This window comes from Anomaloglossus baeobatrachus, chromosome 7 (genome assembly GCF_048569485.1).
Source record: "Anomaloglossus baeobatrachus isolate aAnoBae1 chromosome 7, aAnoBae1.hap1, whole genome shotgun sequence".
NCBI lineage: Eukaryota > Metazoa > Chordata > Amphibia > Anura > Aromobatidae > Anomaloglossus > Anomaloglossus baeobatrachus.
In genome coordinates this window covers 56,815,394-56,831,589 of record NC_134359.1, presented here as the reverse complement: position 1 = coordinate 56,831,589, position 16,196 = coordinate 56,815,394, and the positions used below count along the sequence as shown (strand labels likewise).

General features: G+C 56.7%; 1 protein-coding gene across 1 annotated transcript in view; it reads right to left on the bottom strand.

The window, feature by feature from the left end:
- The window catches only part of GORASP2 (golgi reassembly stacking protein 2), a 55,627-nt gene that overhangs the window by 38,374 nt on the left and 1,057 nt on the right, over positions 1 to 16,196 (bottom strand). The window contains exon 2 of the mRNA XM_075318862.1: positions 950 to 1,030. Coding sequence (XP_075174977.1) covers positions 950 to 1,030 — 81 coding nt within the window. The remainder of the gene's footprint in view (positions 1 to 949; positions 1,031 to 16,196) is intronic.

Genomic DNA, 16,196 nt, shown 5'->3' with positions numbered 1-16,196 from the left:
CAGCAATTGTATCCCTGTGATCGCATTACAGGGACCCAATCGCCAGGGAGTGGTAGAGGTAAGGTAAGAGGTAGCCTCTTGAATGTGATTTAATCATTTAGGGGGTTAAAGTGCCGGGAGCAGCAAGAGACCCGCTCTTGGCAGTCAGTGCCGGGTCCTAGCTGTAAGATCAGCTGGTGACCCAGCAAGATTGAGGGAGTACAGCGTCGGAAGCCCCCGCAATCGCCATGATGTACAGGTATGTCATTGGTCATTAAGTGATCTAAAAATATGGCGTACCAGTATGTCAGAGGTTATGAAGGTGTTAAATAGGAAGATTAGTGTGCTTGTCAGGAATAAACCTATCTTTGAGCCACTCCTGGTTTTACTACTGAACAATTTACTGCTATGTTAATATGTCTGAATCACTATACCGCCCCCTAAAGCAGACTTTACGGGGGGCAACACAAAACGTAATGGTCGGTGAGGTCTGACGTTCTGGGTGAATCAGTTTTGCCTGCTGACAGCTAAGGACAGAGATGGTGCTCCTTTTAGCAGATACTCAAAAGTCTACTTGGAGGGGAGGTAGCGGACCCTCACACCCGATAGGAGACCTGTTTTAAGCATAATAATAATTTATTCATTTATATAGCGCTATTAATTCCACAGCGCTTTACATACATCAGCAATACTGTCCCCATTGGGGCTCACAATCTAAGGACCCTATCAGTATATTTTTGTATTGTGGGGGGAAACCGGAGGAAACCCACGCAAACAGGGGGAGAACATACAAACTCCTTGCAGATGGTGTCCTTGGTGGGATTTGAACCGAGGACCCCAGCGCTGCAAGACTGCAGTGCTAACCACTGAGCCACCGTCCAACATAACCAGGATATCTGCAGATCTAACCCGTCATACAAACTTATGTGATGTCCTGTGCCAGTGTAACCATAGTACTAGCATTACTTACCAATCTCAGCCCATTGATGGAGACTATGAAGTCAAAGAATGGCTCCAGCCCCGCTCTGTGCCCAGGGGAATTTTCTTGCACCTATTGAGAACAGAAAACACCATCATTAGGTTACTGACGCTTCTGATCGTAAAAAAGGAAATAGTTCTGATCGATGCATAGAAACTATCACCGCAATGGATGAGGAATTGCGATCATTTGGTCAGACTGTAAACATTCAAATGTACATACTTTTGGTTTATTAGGTCTATGTTGTGGGGAGGTTGTGCAAAAAGGTCTGCATTGTGTGATCAGTATGGCTCCTTCCTTCCAGGCACACTACTGCTCTCCTCCATGCATATCACGTCATAAAAATCAATGGTTATCGGCTACCAACACATACGAGAAAAAAACAAACAAACATCTGCTTCCTTGACCAACACTATCGCCTTGTACATTTGTGAATAATTTATTTGGTGCCTTGGAGTAATGTACTAATCTTTACATTATCTCCTGTAGGATGCTGCAGCAATGAACAATATCTATTTGATGTCAGGACTGTAAAGCCGCATCGCACAATATTACACATGTGGGGCCTGCCCTGCAACACAGGAGCGTTCAATTTCTTGTACGCCATAAGGATCCAAACGCTGCTCCCGACTCCCCTATACGCAAACTCTCAGCAAGAGGGAAATAACCCGTCACCACCGGGGCTGTGGAGCCGGTGAGCCAAACCTACGCCTCCACAGCCCTGTGCAAATAAAGCTTTAGAAATGCTGAAATGGTTGTGGCTAAATCCCAGTGGGTAGAAGGACCTGTGGGCGTGACGGCTTGTTTGGTGGGCGTGGTGATGTTTCCTTCCATCCTCTATACTCATGCAAGGCGGGGGCTTCGCCTTCGCCCCCCCCTTGCACCCACCCATCTGAGGGTCTTACCCCCAGACACCCGCTTCTATTATAATCAACTCTATGCCAACGTGGACTTAGAAGAAAAGAAGGGAATTTTGTTTACTTACCGTAAATTCCTTTTCTTCTAGCTCCAATTGGGAGACCCAGACAATTGGGTGTATAGCTATTGCCTCTGGAGGCCACACAAAGTATTACACTTAAAAGTGTAAGGCCCCTCCCCTTCTGGCTATACACCCCCAGTGGGATCACTGGCTCACCAGTTTTAGTGCCAAAGCAAGAAGGAGGAAAGCCAATAACTGGTTTAAAGACCAATTCAATCCGAGGAAACATCGGAGAACTGAACCATACCACATGAACAACATGTGTACCCGAAAAAACAGAAAAACCCCGAGAAAACAGGGCGGGTGCTGGGTCTCCCAATTGGAGCTAGAAGAAAAGGAATTTACGGTAAGTAAACAAAATTCCCTTCTTCTTTGTCGCTCCATTGGGAGACCCAGACAATTGGGATGTCCAAAAGCAATCCCTGGGTGGGTAAAAGAATACCTCATGATAGGGCCGTCAAACGGCCCTCTCCTACAGGTGGCCAACCGCCGCCTGAATGACTTATCTACCTAGGCTGGCGTCTGCCGAAGCGTAGGTATGCATCTGATAATGCTTGGTAAAAGTAAGTAGACTCGACCAGGTGGGTGCCTGACACACCTGCTGAGCCGTAGCCTGGTGCCGTAATGCCCAGGATGCACCCACGGCTCTGGTAGAATGGGCCTTCGGCCTTGAGAGAACCAGAAGCCCAGTAGAACTGTAGGTTTCAAGAATTGGTTCCTCGAGCCCCCGAGCAAGGGTGGATCTGGAAGCTTGCGACTGTTTACGCCGACCAGCGACAAGGACAAAGAGTGCATCCGGGTGGCGCAGGAGCGCCATGCGGGAAGTAGAACCTGAGTGCTCTCACCAGAACCAACAGATGCAAATCTTTCTGAAATTGATGGACTGGACGAGGACACAAAGAAGGTGAGGTGATATCCTAATTGATATGAAAATGGGATACCACCTTAGGGAGAAATTCCGGAACCGGACGCAGAACTACCCTGTCCTGGTGAAGGACCAGGAAGGGAGTTTGTATGAGAGCGTTGCTAGCTCGGAAACTCTCCTAAGAGACGAGACCGTTACTAGAAGGCCACTTCCCGTGAAAAACGGGAAGGGAGACATCCTTCAAAGGCTCGAAAGGCGGCATCTGGAGAGCAATTAGAACCTTGTTCAGATCTCAGGGCTCTAACGGCCGCTTGTACGGAGTGCTGAGAAGACAAACTCCCCGTAGGAACGTGCGTACCTGAGGAAGTCGTCGTTTCTGAAAAAATACAGCTAGCGCTGAGACTTGTCCCTAAAGGGAACTGAGCGACAACCCATTTTCCTACCTAGATTGCAGGAAGGAAGGAAACATAGACGATGCAACCGGCCAGGGAGAAACACCCTGCGCCGAGCACCGAGATAAGAACATCTTCCACGTCCTGTGGTCAATCTTGGCGGACGTTGGTATGCTAGCCTGTCTCATGGTGGCAACCACGTCCTGAGGTAATCCTGACGACACTAGGTTCCAGGACTCAATGCCACACCATCCGGTTGAGGGCCGTAGAATTCAAATGGAAGAGTGGCCCTTGAGACCGCCAGTCTGATTGGTCTGGTAGTGCCCCCGGTTAGCCTACCGTGAGGCACCACAGAACCGAGTACCACAACATCCTCGGCCAATTTGTAGCGACGAGGATGGCGCGGCCGCAGTCGGTCTTGATCTAGCGCAGTACTCTGGGCAACAATGCCAGAGGTGGCACCTAAGGTAGCTGGAACTGCGACCAATGCTGAACTAAGGCGTTTGCCGCCAGAGCTCGATGATTGTGAAACCGTGCCATGAAGCTGGCACATTGTTGTTGTGCCGTGACGCCATTAGATCGACGTCCGGCCTCTGTCAGCGGCGCCCGATCTCCTGAAACCCGTCCGGGTGAGGAGACCATACTCTTTCGGCCACACCTCAGCGACTTAGGAAGTCAGCTTCCTAGTTTCCACACTTGGGATGTGAATTGTGGATATGGTGGATGCCGTGTCTTCCCCCCACATCAGAACCTGCCGGACTTCCTGGAAGGCTTGCCGGTTGCGCGTTCTTCCTTGGTGGTTGATGTATGCCACCGCTGTGGAGCTGTCCGACTGAAGTCGGATATGCTTGCTTTCCAACCGCTGTTGGAAGGATTGTAGGGCAAGATACACTGCTCTGTGTTCAAGAACATTGATCTGAAGAGTGGACTCTTGCTGAGTCCACGTACCCTGAGCGCTGTAGTGGAGAAAAACTGCTCCCCACCCTGATAGACTCGCGTCTGTCGTAACTATCGCCCAGGACGGGGATAGGAAGGACCTTCTTATTGACCAAGAGGTGAGAAGAAGCCACCACCGTAGAGATTCCTTGGCCGCCTGAGAAAGAACGACGACTCTGTTGAGGGACGTCGATTCCTCGTCCCATTGGCGGAGAATGTCCCATTGTAGTGGACGCAGTAAAACTGCGCGAAAGGAACTGCCTCCATTGCTACCATCTTACGTAGGAAGTGCATGAGGCGTCTCAATGTGTGCGACTGGTTCTTAAAGAAGAGCTTGCAGCCCGTAGTGAATGCTGTTTGTCTAGCGGCAGCTTCACTATCGCTGAGAGAGTAAGAAACTCTATGCCTAGATATGTTATCGATAGGGTCGGGGTCGGATCTGACTTTAAAAAGTTGATGATCCACTGAAAACTCTAGAGAGTCTCCAGCGCAACGTTCGGGCAGTGTTGGCATGTTTCCTAAGAGAGTGCCTTGACAAGTAGATCGTCTAAATACGGGACCACAGAGTGACCCTGAGAGTGCAGGACTGTGACTACTGCTGCCCTGACCTTGGCGAAGACCAGTTGGACTGTCGCTAGCCGGAAGGTAGAGCTACGAACAGAGGGTGTTCGTCTCCTATAACGAAGCGTAGAAACGCTAGTGCTCTGGATCAATCGGCACGTGTGGATAAGCATCCTTGATGCCTAATGATGCTAGGAAATATCCTTGGGACCTTGAGGCGATGACATGGCGGAGGGATTCCATCCGGAACCGCCTGGTGTCCACGAGCTTGCTGAGCATTTTTAGATCCAGAACGGGACGGAACGGCCCGTTGTTATAGGTACCGCAAAGAATTTGGGGTAAAAACCGTGACCTTGTTCCTGAAGAGGAACGGGGGTCATCACTCTTTCTGCCTATAGAGTGCACCCTGTTTGCAGAAGAGCAGCGGCCCGGCCGGGAGGTGGAGAAATTCTGAAGAATCGAGTTGGAGGACGAGAAGTGAGCTCTATCCTGTACCCGTGAGACAGAATGTCTCACACTCAATGGTCATTGACCTATGGCAGCTAAATATCGCCAAGGCGGGAGAGCCTGCTACCGACCGAGGCCGCAAGTCATGAGGAAGCCGCCTTGGAAGCGGGTTTTCAGACTGTCGCTTTTTTGGGCGAGACTGAGCCCGCTAAGAATCTTAGCTCCTCTGATCCTTTTGAGTCCACATTGGACGAGGAAAAATGGGACCTGCCCGAGCCTCGAAAAGGCCGAAAACCCCGACTGCCTCTTGCACTGTTGGGGTTTGTTGTGTCCGGGCTGAGGAAAGGATGAATCCTTACCCCTGGACTGTTTGATGGTTACATCCAAACGCTCACCAAACAGTCGGTCAGCAGAAAAAGGCAACTGGTTAAGCACCCTTTTTTGGAAGCAGAATCTGCCTTCCATTCACTTAACGAGCAGACCAGGCTCTGCTTAAAAACACGGAGTAGCGGAGGCTACCGCCGCACGGTTCGCAGAGTCCAGGACAACCTGAATCGCGTAAGAAACAAATGCAGACATTTGAGAGGTTAAGGATGCCACCTGCGGCACAGATGTACGGGTAACCGTGTCAATCTGTGTAAGACAAGCTGAAATAGCTTGGAGTGCCCCAAGGGAGAGAATGCCGGAGCCAACGGTGCGCCGACAGCCTCATAGATGGCTTTCGACCAGAGATCCATCTGTCTGTCAGTGGCATCTTTGAGTTTGCAGTTCCATCTCCCACTGCAACTATGGATCTAGCTACAAGCCTGGAGATTGGAGGATGCCGCTCGGGACATTGGGTCCAGTCCTTGACCAAGTCAGGGGACAGGGATAACGTGTATCCTAAGCCGTTTGGAGAAGCGCATATCTGGATAAGCGTGGTGTTCCTGGACTGCCTCTCTGAAGGCAGAGTGGTCCAGAAAAATACGTGAAGCTGACTCCTCCACTGGAGGAGCTGTGAGAAATAACCCACATTCTATAGATGGACGCTATAAGATTATTTACTATGGCGTCACAATCAGGTGTATCCAGATTGAGAGCGGTCTCAGGATCAGAATCCTGAGCCGCTACTTCCGCCTCATTACACAGCGAGTCCTTCTGTTAGGACCCTGATGAAACCGAGGCCGCTCATAGCGAGCCCACTTAGGCTGTCTGGGACTGACGTCCGTGCAGAGCCGTGACTCTGGGATGCGTGTGACATTCCCGGAGCTGTTAGTTATTCACACTGAGGGGGGCCATGGATCAATGATTCAACAGTGCCCATATTGTGAGAGACATGTCCGGACTGCTAGGCTTCTAGTATCATAGCCATAGTCTCAGAAAAACTGTCAGTAAATACTGCAGACACCGTCCTCATCCCCTGGCCATTAGTGCATACAATGGGAGTCTATGTACCTGCCGGCCGTATAGCCGTACATGCTGTACCAGCTGTATAGAAAAACATGTGGTTCTGCACCTTTGTTTTACACAGAGAACATGCTGATAACTCCTCCGCATAATCCAGGAGGGTAAATACAACGTGCGACCAAACAGTGCAATGTATATAGTACAAGCATATCTATAAGTGCACTTCTGCACTAGTGGGGTTAGCACCACAGGTGCTGCTTAACGCCTGTTACAGCGATTGTGTGACTATCAGAATGCCAGGGTCTTCCACACTTGTCTCTGTATCGTACAGAAACTGACACTAATGGCTGCCGGTGTCCTTGTAGAGAAGGAAGCCGTGGGCGTGCCTGAGAAAGTGCGGGAATCCGGATTCACAGTGCACACAGTGAGAGGGGTGGAGTATGCAAAACATACTCCAGCTCTCAGCTCTGCTCTATGCAGCGTCACGCCCCTACCCTGACTGTCAGGGCTGTGGGCGGTAACGAAGGGAGACTAGGCCCAGAAGCCGGGGACTCGAGTTAACAGCGCGGCCGCCGTAAAAGCGCGGGCCGCGCTGAAGTCCCCGGCGCACCACAAGTGCCAGCCGCGCCGCAGTTCCAGCGGCCGGCGCGACCGATTCATAGAAGTGGCCAGCGTCCCGCCCCTCTCCTGACTGGCAGGTCTGGGGGCGGGAACGAACGGAAGCAGGCCGCAAAAGCCGGGGACTCTAGTTATCAGCGCGGCCGCCGTAAAAGCGCGGGCCGCGCTGAAGTCCCCGGCGCACCACAAGTGCCAGCCGCGCCGCTGCCAGCGGCCGGCGCGACCGATTCCTGGAAGTGGCCAGCGTCCCGCCCCTCTCCTGACTGGCAGGTCTGGGGGCGGGAACGAACGGAAGCAGGCCGCAAAAGCCGGGGACTCTAGTTATCAGCGCGGCCGCCGTAAAAGCGCAGGCCGCGCTGAAGTCCCCGGCGCACTACAAGTGCCAGCCGCGCCGCAGTCCCAGCGGCCGGCGCGACCAATTCCCATAAGTGAGCCTGCTTCAGCAAAGCTGAATGAGGCCATGGCACAGGCGCCGCAGCGCTGATGTCCCCCGGCGCACTACAACACCCAGCATGCTGCGGTGTGAGCGCCAAATGCACGGGGACACAGAGTACCTTGAGGAAGCAGGGCCATGTCCCTGATGTACTCCGCTCCATCCAGCATCTTCTCCAGGGGCTGTAGATGGAGCACGGTCTCAGTGCCTGGAGACCGGTAAATCCCACTTCACCCAGAGCCCTGTAAAAAGGGATGGGGAAGGAATCAGCATGTGGGCTCCTGCCGCCGTACCCGCAATGGGTACCTCAACCTTACAAACACCTCCGACATACAGTGGGGTGAGAAGGGAGCATGCTGGGGACACTATATGTGTCCTCTTTTCTTCCATCCGACATAGTCAGCAGCTGCTGCTGACTAAAAAGTGGAGCTATGCGTGGATGTGTTGCCTCCTTCGCACAAAGCACAAAACTGGTGAGCCAGTGATCCCACTGGGGGTGTATAGCCAGAAGGGGAGGGGCCTTACACTTTTAAGTGTAATACTTTGTGTGGCCTCCAGAGGCAATAGCTATACACCCAATTGTCTGGGTCTCCCAATGGAGCGACAAAGAAATGCATCTTCTTGGTATGAGCAGTCATGGAGGCCCCGCCCCTTTCTGGTCACATGGGTGTGAAGACAGCATAGGTCCCTCTAGCCACTGGGATTTAGACGCTACCATGCTGAAATTCACCATGCTTTACCCTTCCTTCGTCCCGGCATCTGCTTTCAGGACACCCCCATACACCTAGATGAACGCGCCGATGCTGCAGAATCCACGTTTGGCCAATGGTGTATCACATATGGACCTCTATATACACACCCGTCTCATATGCCTTTCAGTATACTTTTGAGGGGTGTGAGCCGGCTGATCAGGACCTGTATTTTAGCTGCGAGCTACATCCAGATGGTGGAGAAGTCTACATATAACTAGCGCTGTGTGATGCCATGAGATGAGTGGCCTCCAGCCCTGCAGAGGCGCCACCTCCTAGGCAAGGATGAGAGAGACCACACTGACACTGGCGGGATCACAGTGTATTATACTGACCATTATTCATAGGTGAGGACGTCCTGGCACAGCATATAGTCTCTGCATGTAACTAGAAGTGCACACATTGGCGGCACAAACTCATTGTTCTTCTTGCATCTACATTTAGAGGTCTAAGGGGAGAACTTTTCTCCTTGCGGAGACTGACAAACCAATGTGGCTGTCAGTGGTGAGGAGACTTATAGCTCCAATGTTCCTTGGGGATATATTCAAACTGTCTCTTCAGGGAAGAAGGAGATGAACTCTAGCGCCAACTTTTGGAAGTAGCAATCCTAAAAGTCAAAAGTGGTTCTTTAACATCTACATTTAGGAGAATGTATCCATTAATCCCGACACTGCAGGAAACAAATGCCAACTTTGCTTTTTTAGATCATAAAAAGAAAAATACAACATAACATTTACCAATTTCTAAGAAAAATTCCTTAGATCTGGTTAAACTGGTTTACCCCAATGTGATGTACTTGGTTTCCAATCACCGCAGTGTAAACTGACCCATTGACCTCATTTGTGGCGCTGTGAAGAATACAGAGGATGCGGCCAGTAAACCAAGCTGAATACAGTATATTCATTCAGTAATGGGATCCCGAATCACGTGTTGCCCCATTCATCCCAGGATATACAGAATCTATTCTACTGAAGGTCCCTGCTGTATTTTGTACAGTAAGAGAGAACCAAGAAGAACCATGAAGGTCTTGGATATACTGATGATTTTCGTAGGGCACACCGTGCAGAAGTGTCCACATGGCTGTGGCGGTATTACAGCCGGGTACACATGTGGGTAAATTAGCCCTTTTCTTTACCTTGTATGGCATTGCCCAACAGAGAAAAAAAAAAAAAGCTGCATGTCCCATTGTTGCTTTCCTAATCACAAAAGTATTAACCCCCGAAATACAAGTCTTCTAGAGAGCAATGAATACCTTAAACGCAACCACTAAAGTACAGTACCACATCACACGGGTGCCTGCGCTACAGAGTGCACGAGGCTGATCGCTGTATTCACCTTCCATTTTCAACAGATCGTGTGAGAATAATTGGGTGTGACTTCCCTAACACCGGGGAAACTGCTACACGAAACCACTGACGAGAGGCAACAAACGACCGACCAGCAATGTAATGTACAGCCAGGCCGTCTCACCGTGGTCAGCTCTGTGCTATGTGTCTATGGTGTTCACACATTAAAATGCTGGACCAAACAGCACAGCAACATGTCAGGAGCAATGGCCACCACAGTGACAAAAATAGGACCGCATTATCGTTAATAGGGTCCATTGGGAGTTTCCTGTAGTTGTCCCCTGGGTCGGGTGCAATGTGCATTTATCTGCAATATAAAGAGCTGTGAATAAAAAGCAGAACAGGGTCTTACCCAAAGAACATAAAAGGTGATAAGCGCACAACTTGCTGGGTCGTGTGACACATAGCCAGCAGTAAAAACATAATCCAGCTGCTGCAGAATCCACGCACTCACACAGCAGGATAATCAGGAACTAACAATGTGGAACAGATCTGCTGTAAAATGACAAAGGCGCAAAGTACTCAATGGTAAAATATAGGTGGTCTTTATTTCAATGCATTTCAAAGTGTATCCTCACTCATTCATCGGGAAATCCACTGATCACTTTGGACCTCCGTCATTTTACATACCTGTAGTACAGACACAGCCTGGTATAAGACAGGAATCTGAGAACGCATCATGGATGTGATATCATTAGTTCTGCAGTTGGAGGCTTTCCCATTGTTGACATTTACTGGATATATACCCAGCACGGGGACGTTGTCTGCTGTCCGTTCCCCAAGAAAGAGGGGGCAACGTTCATGTGCCCACATCTCCTACAAAAAGGTACAGAACTTGGCTTTCCCCTTCTTGCCATTGGTGTAAGTAAGGTACTATAACTGCTCAGATGTAACAGAACCCCCCCCCCTCCCGATCAGTAGGTATTAACGCCAGGTCAGCACTGGAGCATATAGCGGATTGCATATGACCTGGAGATACGCGTCAGTGAATACAGGGCTCTTAGGGTATGTACACATGATGAGGACACCCTGCGTCCTGTCCTGGGGGGCCACAAGTGCCCTCCGCAGGAGACCACAGCTGCCTGTGACTACGATCAGGGTTCAGGCCGCTGCGGTCTCTCTCTCTCTATTCTCCCTATGGAGAACACTCGCGGATCCGCAGCAATAAAGTGACATGCTGCAGCTCGGGAAGCCGCACCGCAGGTAAGTTTACGCTGCGGGAAAAACAAGCACAGTGGGAACAGGATTTCTATAAATCCTATGCACTATGCTTGTCCTGTACAACACAGCGTTTTGGACACAATGAAAACACGCTGCATCCAAAACGCTGTGAACCCTGATCGTGGCACACAGCCTTCTATGTAGGTTGTTCTACGTGGACGACCCCTTTACAAACACACGGTGATCTCATGAGCAAAGTGTTACATTATTACTAGAAGGGAATATGTCCACATTTGTTACTGAAAATATGTCACCAGCAAAATCTGGAGGAAGCAGCAGGGAAATCCGCAACAAGTCATACAGACTGTGTACACATCTACCTGCAGATTTGCTAAATTTAAATAAACCCTTATAGGCTATGTTCACACAGTGTGTTTTTTTGCATAGTTTTTCATTGGCTTTATTCAAATAAAAAGCTGCTTTTTACAGTACCAGAAAAACCTATGAGATTCCAGAAATCTCACACACAGACATACACATGCTTTTTTTTTTCCTGACTGAAATGGAAACTGCTGCGTTTTTGAAAGAAGCAGCGTGTCAATTCTTTTAGCATTTATGCAGTGAATGCAACAAGTGAGAAAATGCAGCTGCATTTTTGCAGTGAATGAAACTAATTTTATTTAAACATGTACTGTAGACAAATGACAAAAAAAAACAGCAAAAATAACAAAAAAAAAACAGCATTTTTTAACTGCCAAAAGGTCAGGTTTTGCAGCAGAATTAAAAAAGCATGAAAAACGCACTGTATGAACTTCTCTCATTCAAATACAGTTTTTGCCCCCAGCAATGGCGTGACCAGGGGGGCAGCAGACTACCGGGGGCAGGGGACCAGACTGGCGTGACCAGGGGGGGCAGGGGACCAGACTGGCGTGACCAGGGGGGGCAGGGGACCAGACTGGCGTGACCAGGGGGGGCAGGGGACCAGACTGGCGTGACCAGGGGGGGCAGGGGACCAGACTGGCGTGACCGGGGGGGGCAGGGGACCAGACTGGCGTGACCGGGGGGGGCAGGGGACCAGACTGGCGTGACCGGGGGGGGCAGGGGACCAGACTGGCGTGACCGGGGGGGGCAGGGGACCAGACTGGCGTGACCGGGGGGGGCAGGGGACCAGACTGGCGTGACCGGGGGGGGCAGGGGACCAGACTGGCGTGACCGGGGGGGGCAGGGGACCAGACTGGCGTGACCGGGGGGGGCAGGGGACCAGACTGGCGTGACCGGGGGGGGCAGGGGACCAGACTGGCGTGACCGGGGGGGGCAGGGGACCAGACTGGCGTGACCGGGGGGGGCAGGGGACCAGACTGGCGTGACCGGGGGGGGCAGGGGACCAGACTGGCGTGACCGGGGGGGGCAGGGGACCAGACTGGCGTGACCGGGGGGGGCAGGGGACCAGACTGGCGTGACCGGGGGGGGCAGGGGACCAGACTGGCGTGACCGGGGGGGGCAGGGGACCAGACTGGCGTGACCGGGGGGGGCAGGGGACCAGACTGGCGTGACCGGGGGGGGCAGGGGACCAGACTGGCGTGACCGGGGGGGGCAGGGGACCAGACTGGCGTGACCGGGGGGGGCAGGGGACCAGACTGGCGTGACCGGGGGGGGCAGGGGACCAGACTGGCGTGACCGGGGGGGGCAGGGGACCAGACTGGCGTGACCGGGGGGGGCAGGGGACCAGACTGGCGTGACCGGGGGGGGCAGGGGACCAGACTGGCGTGACCGGGGGGGGCAGGGGACCAGACTGGCGTGACCGGGGGGGCAGGGGACCAGACTGGCGTGACCAGGGGGGGGCAGGGGACCAGACTGGCGTGACCAGGGGGGGGCAGGGGACCAGACTGGCGTGACCAGGGGGGGGCAGGGGACCAGACTGGCGTGACCAGGGGGGGGCAGGGGACCAGACTGGCGTGACCAGGGGGGGGCAGGGGACCAGACTGGCGTGACCAGGGGGGGGCAGGGGACCAGACTGGCGTGACCAGGGGGGGCAGGGGACCAGACTGGCGTGACCAGGGGGGGCAGGGGACCAGACTGGCGTGACCAGGGGGGGCAGGGGACCAGACTGGCGTGACCAGGGGGGGCAGGGGACCAGACTGGCGTGACCAGGGGGGGCAGGGGACCAGACTGGCGTGACCAGGGGGGGCAGGGGACCAGACTGGCGTGACCAGGGGGGGCAGGGGACCAGACTGGCGTGACCAGGGGGGGCAGGGGACCAGACTGGCGTGACCAGGGGGGGCAGGGGACCAGACTGGCGTGACCAGGGGGGGCAGGGGACCAGACTGGCGTGACCAGGGGGGGCAGGGGACCAGACTGGCGTGACCAGGGGGGGCAGGGGACCAGACTGGCGTGACCAGGGGGGGCAGGGGACCAGACTGGCGTGACCAGGGGGGGCAGGGGACCAGACTGGCGTGACCAGGGGGGGCAGGGGACCAGACTGGCGTGAGCAGGGGGGGCAGGGGACCAGACTGGCGTGAGCAGGGGGGGCAGGGGACCAGACTGGCGTGACCAGGGGGGGCAGGGGACCAGACTGGCGTGACCAGGGGGGGCAGGGGACCAGACTGGCGTGACCAGGGGGGGCAGGGGACCAGACTGGCGTGACCAGGGGGGGCAGGGGACCAGACTGGCGTGACCAGGGGGGGCAGGGGACCAGACTGGCGTGACCAGGGGGGGCAGGGGACCAGACTGGCGTGACCAGGGGGGGCAGGGGACCAGACTGGCGTGACCAGGGGGGGCAGGGGACCAGACTGGCGTGACCAGGGGGGGCAGGGGACCAGACTGGCGTGACCAGGGGGGGCAGGGGACCAGACTGGCGTGACCAGGGGGGGCAGGGGACCAGACTGGCGTGACCAGGGGGGGCAGGGGACCAGACTGGCGTGACCAGGGGGGGCAGGGGACCAGACTGGCGTGACCAGGGGGGGCAGGGGACCAGACTGGCGTGACCAGGGGGGGCAGGGGACCAGACTGGCGTGACCAGGGGGGGCAGGGGACCAGACTGGCGTGACCAGGGGGGGCAGGGGACCAGACTGGCGTGACCAGGGGGGGCAGGGGACCAGACTGGCGTGACCAGGGGGGGCAGGGGACCAGACTGGCGTGACCAGGGGGGGCAGGGGACCAGACTGGCGTGACCAGGGGGGGCAGGGGACCAGACTGGCGTGACCAGGGGGGGCAGGGGACCAGACTGGCGTGACCAGGGGGGGCAGGGGACCAGACTGGCGTGACCAGGGGGGGCAGGGGACCAGACTGGCGTGACCAGGGGGGGCAGGGGACCAGACTGGCGTGACCAGGGGGGGCAGGGGACCAGACTGGCGTGACCAGGGGGGGCAGGGGACCAGACTGGCGTGACCAGGGGGGGCAGGGGACCAGACTGGCGTGACCAGGGGGGGCAGGGGACCAGACTGGCGTGACCAGGGGGGGCAGGGGACCAGACTGGCGTGACCAGGGGGGGCAGGGGACCAGACTGGCGTGACCAGGGGGGGCAGGGGACCAGACTGGCGTGACCAGGGGGGGCAGGGGACCAGACTGGCGTGACCAGGGGGGGCAGGGGACCAGACTGGCGTGACCAGGGGGGGCAGGGGACCAGACTGGCGTGACCAGGGGGGGCAGGGGACCAGACTGGCGTGACCAGGGGGGGCAGGGGACCAGACTGGCGTGACCAGGGGGGGCAGGGGACCAGACTGGCGTGACCAGGGGGGGCAGGGGACCAGACTGGCGTGACCAGGGGGGGCAGGGGACCAGACTGGCGTGACCAGGGGGGGCAGGGGACCAGACTGGCGTGACCAGGGGGGGCAGGGGACCAGACTGGCGTGACCAGGGGGGGCAGGGGACCAGACTGGCGTGACCAGGGGGGGCAGGGGACCAGACTGGCGTGACCAGGGGGGGCAGGGGACCAGACTGGCGTGACCAGGGGGGGCAGGGGACCAGACTGGCGTGACCAGGGGGGGCAGGGGACCAGACTGGCGTGACCAGGGGGGGCAGGGGACCAGACTGGCGTGACCAGGGGGGGCAGGGGACCAGACTGGCGTGACCAGGGGGGGCAGGGGACCAGACTGGCGTGACCAGGGGGGGCAGGGGACCAGACTGGCGTGACCAGGGGGGGCAGGGGACCAGACTGGCGTGACCAGGGGGGGCAGGGGACCAGACTGGCGTGACCAGGGGGGGCAGGGGACCAGACTGGCGTGACCAGGGGGGGCAGCAGATTACCGGGGGCAGGGGACCAGACTGGCGTGACCAGGGGGGGCAGCAGACTACCGGGGGCGAGGGACCAGACTGGCGTGACCAGGGGGGGCAGCAGACTACCGGGGGCGAGGGACCAGACTGGCGTGACCAGGGGGGCGGCAGACTACCGGGGGCGGGGGACCAGACTGGCGTGACCAGGGAGGCGGCAGACTACCGGGGGCGGGGGACCAGACTGGCGTGACCAGGGGGGCGGCAGACTACCGGGGGCGGGGGACCAGACTGGCGTGACCAGGGGGGCAGCAGCCTACCGGGGGCGGGGGACCAGACTGGCGTGACCAGGGGGGCAGCAGACTACCCGGGGCGGGGGACCAGACTGGCGTGACTACCGGGGGCAGGGGACCAGACTGGCGTGACCAGGGGGGCGGCAGACTACCGGGGGCGAGGGACCAGACTGGCGTGACCAGGGGGGCGGCAGACTACCGGGGGCGGGGGACCAGACTGGCGTGACCAGGGAGGCGGCAGACTACCGGGGGCGGGGGACCAGACTGGCGTGACCAGGGGGGCGGCAGACTACCGGGGGCGGGGGACCAGACTGGCGTGACCAGGGGGGCAGCAGCCTACCGGGGGCGGGGGACCAGACTGGCGTGACCAGGGGGGCAGCAGACTACCCGGGGCGGGGGACCAGACTGGCGTGACTACCGGGGGCAGGGGACCAGACTGGCGTGACCAGGGGGGCGGCAGACTACCGGGGGCGAGGGACCAGACTGGCGTGACCAGGGGGCGGCAGACTACCGGGGGCGAGGGACCAGACTGGCGTGACCAGGGGGGCGGCAGACTACCGGGGGCGAGGGACCAGACTGGCGTGACCAGGGGGGCGGCAGACTACCGGGGGCGGGGTACCAGACTGGCGTGACCAGGGGGACGGCAGACTACCGGGGGCGGGGGACCAGACTGGCGTGACCAGGGGGACGGCAGACTACCGGGGGCGGGGGACCAGACTGGCGTGACCAGGGGGACGGCAGACTACCGGGGGCGGGGGACCAGACTGGCGTGACCAGGGGGGCGGCAGACTACCGGGGGCGGGGGACCAGACTGGCGTGACCAGGGGGGCGGCAGACTACCGGGGGCGGGGGACCAGACTGGC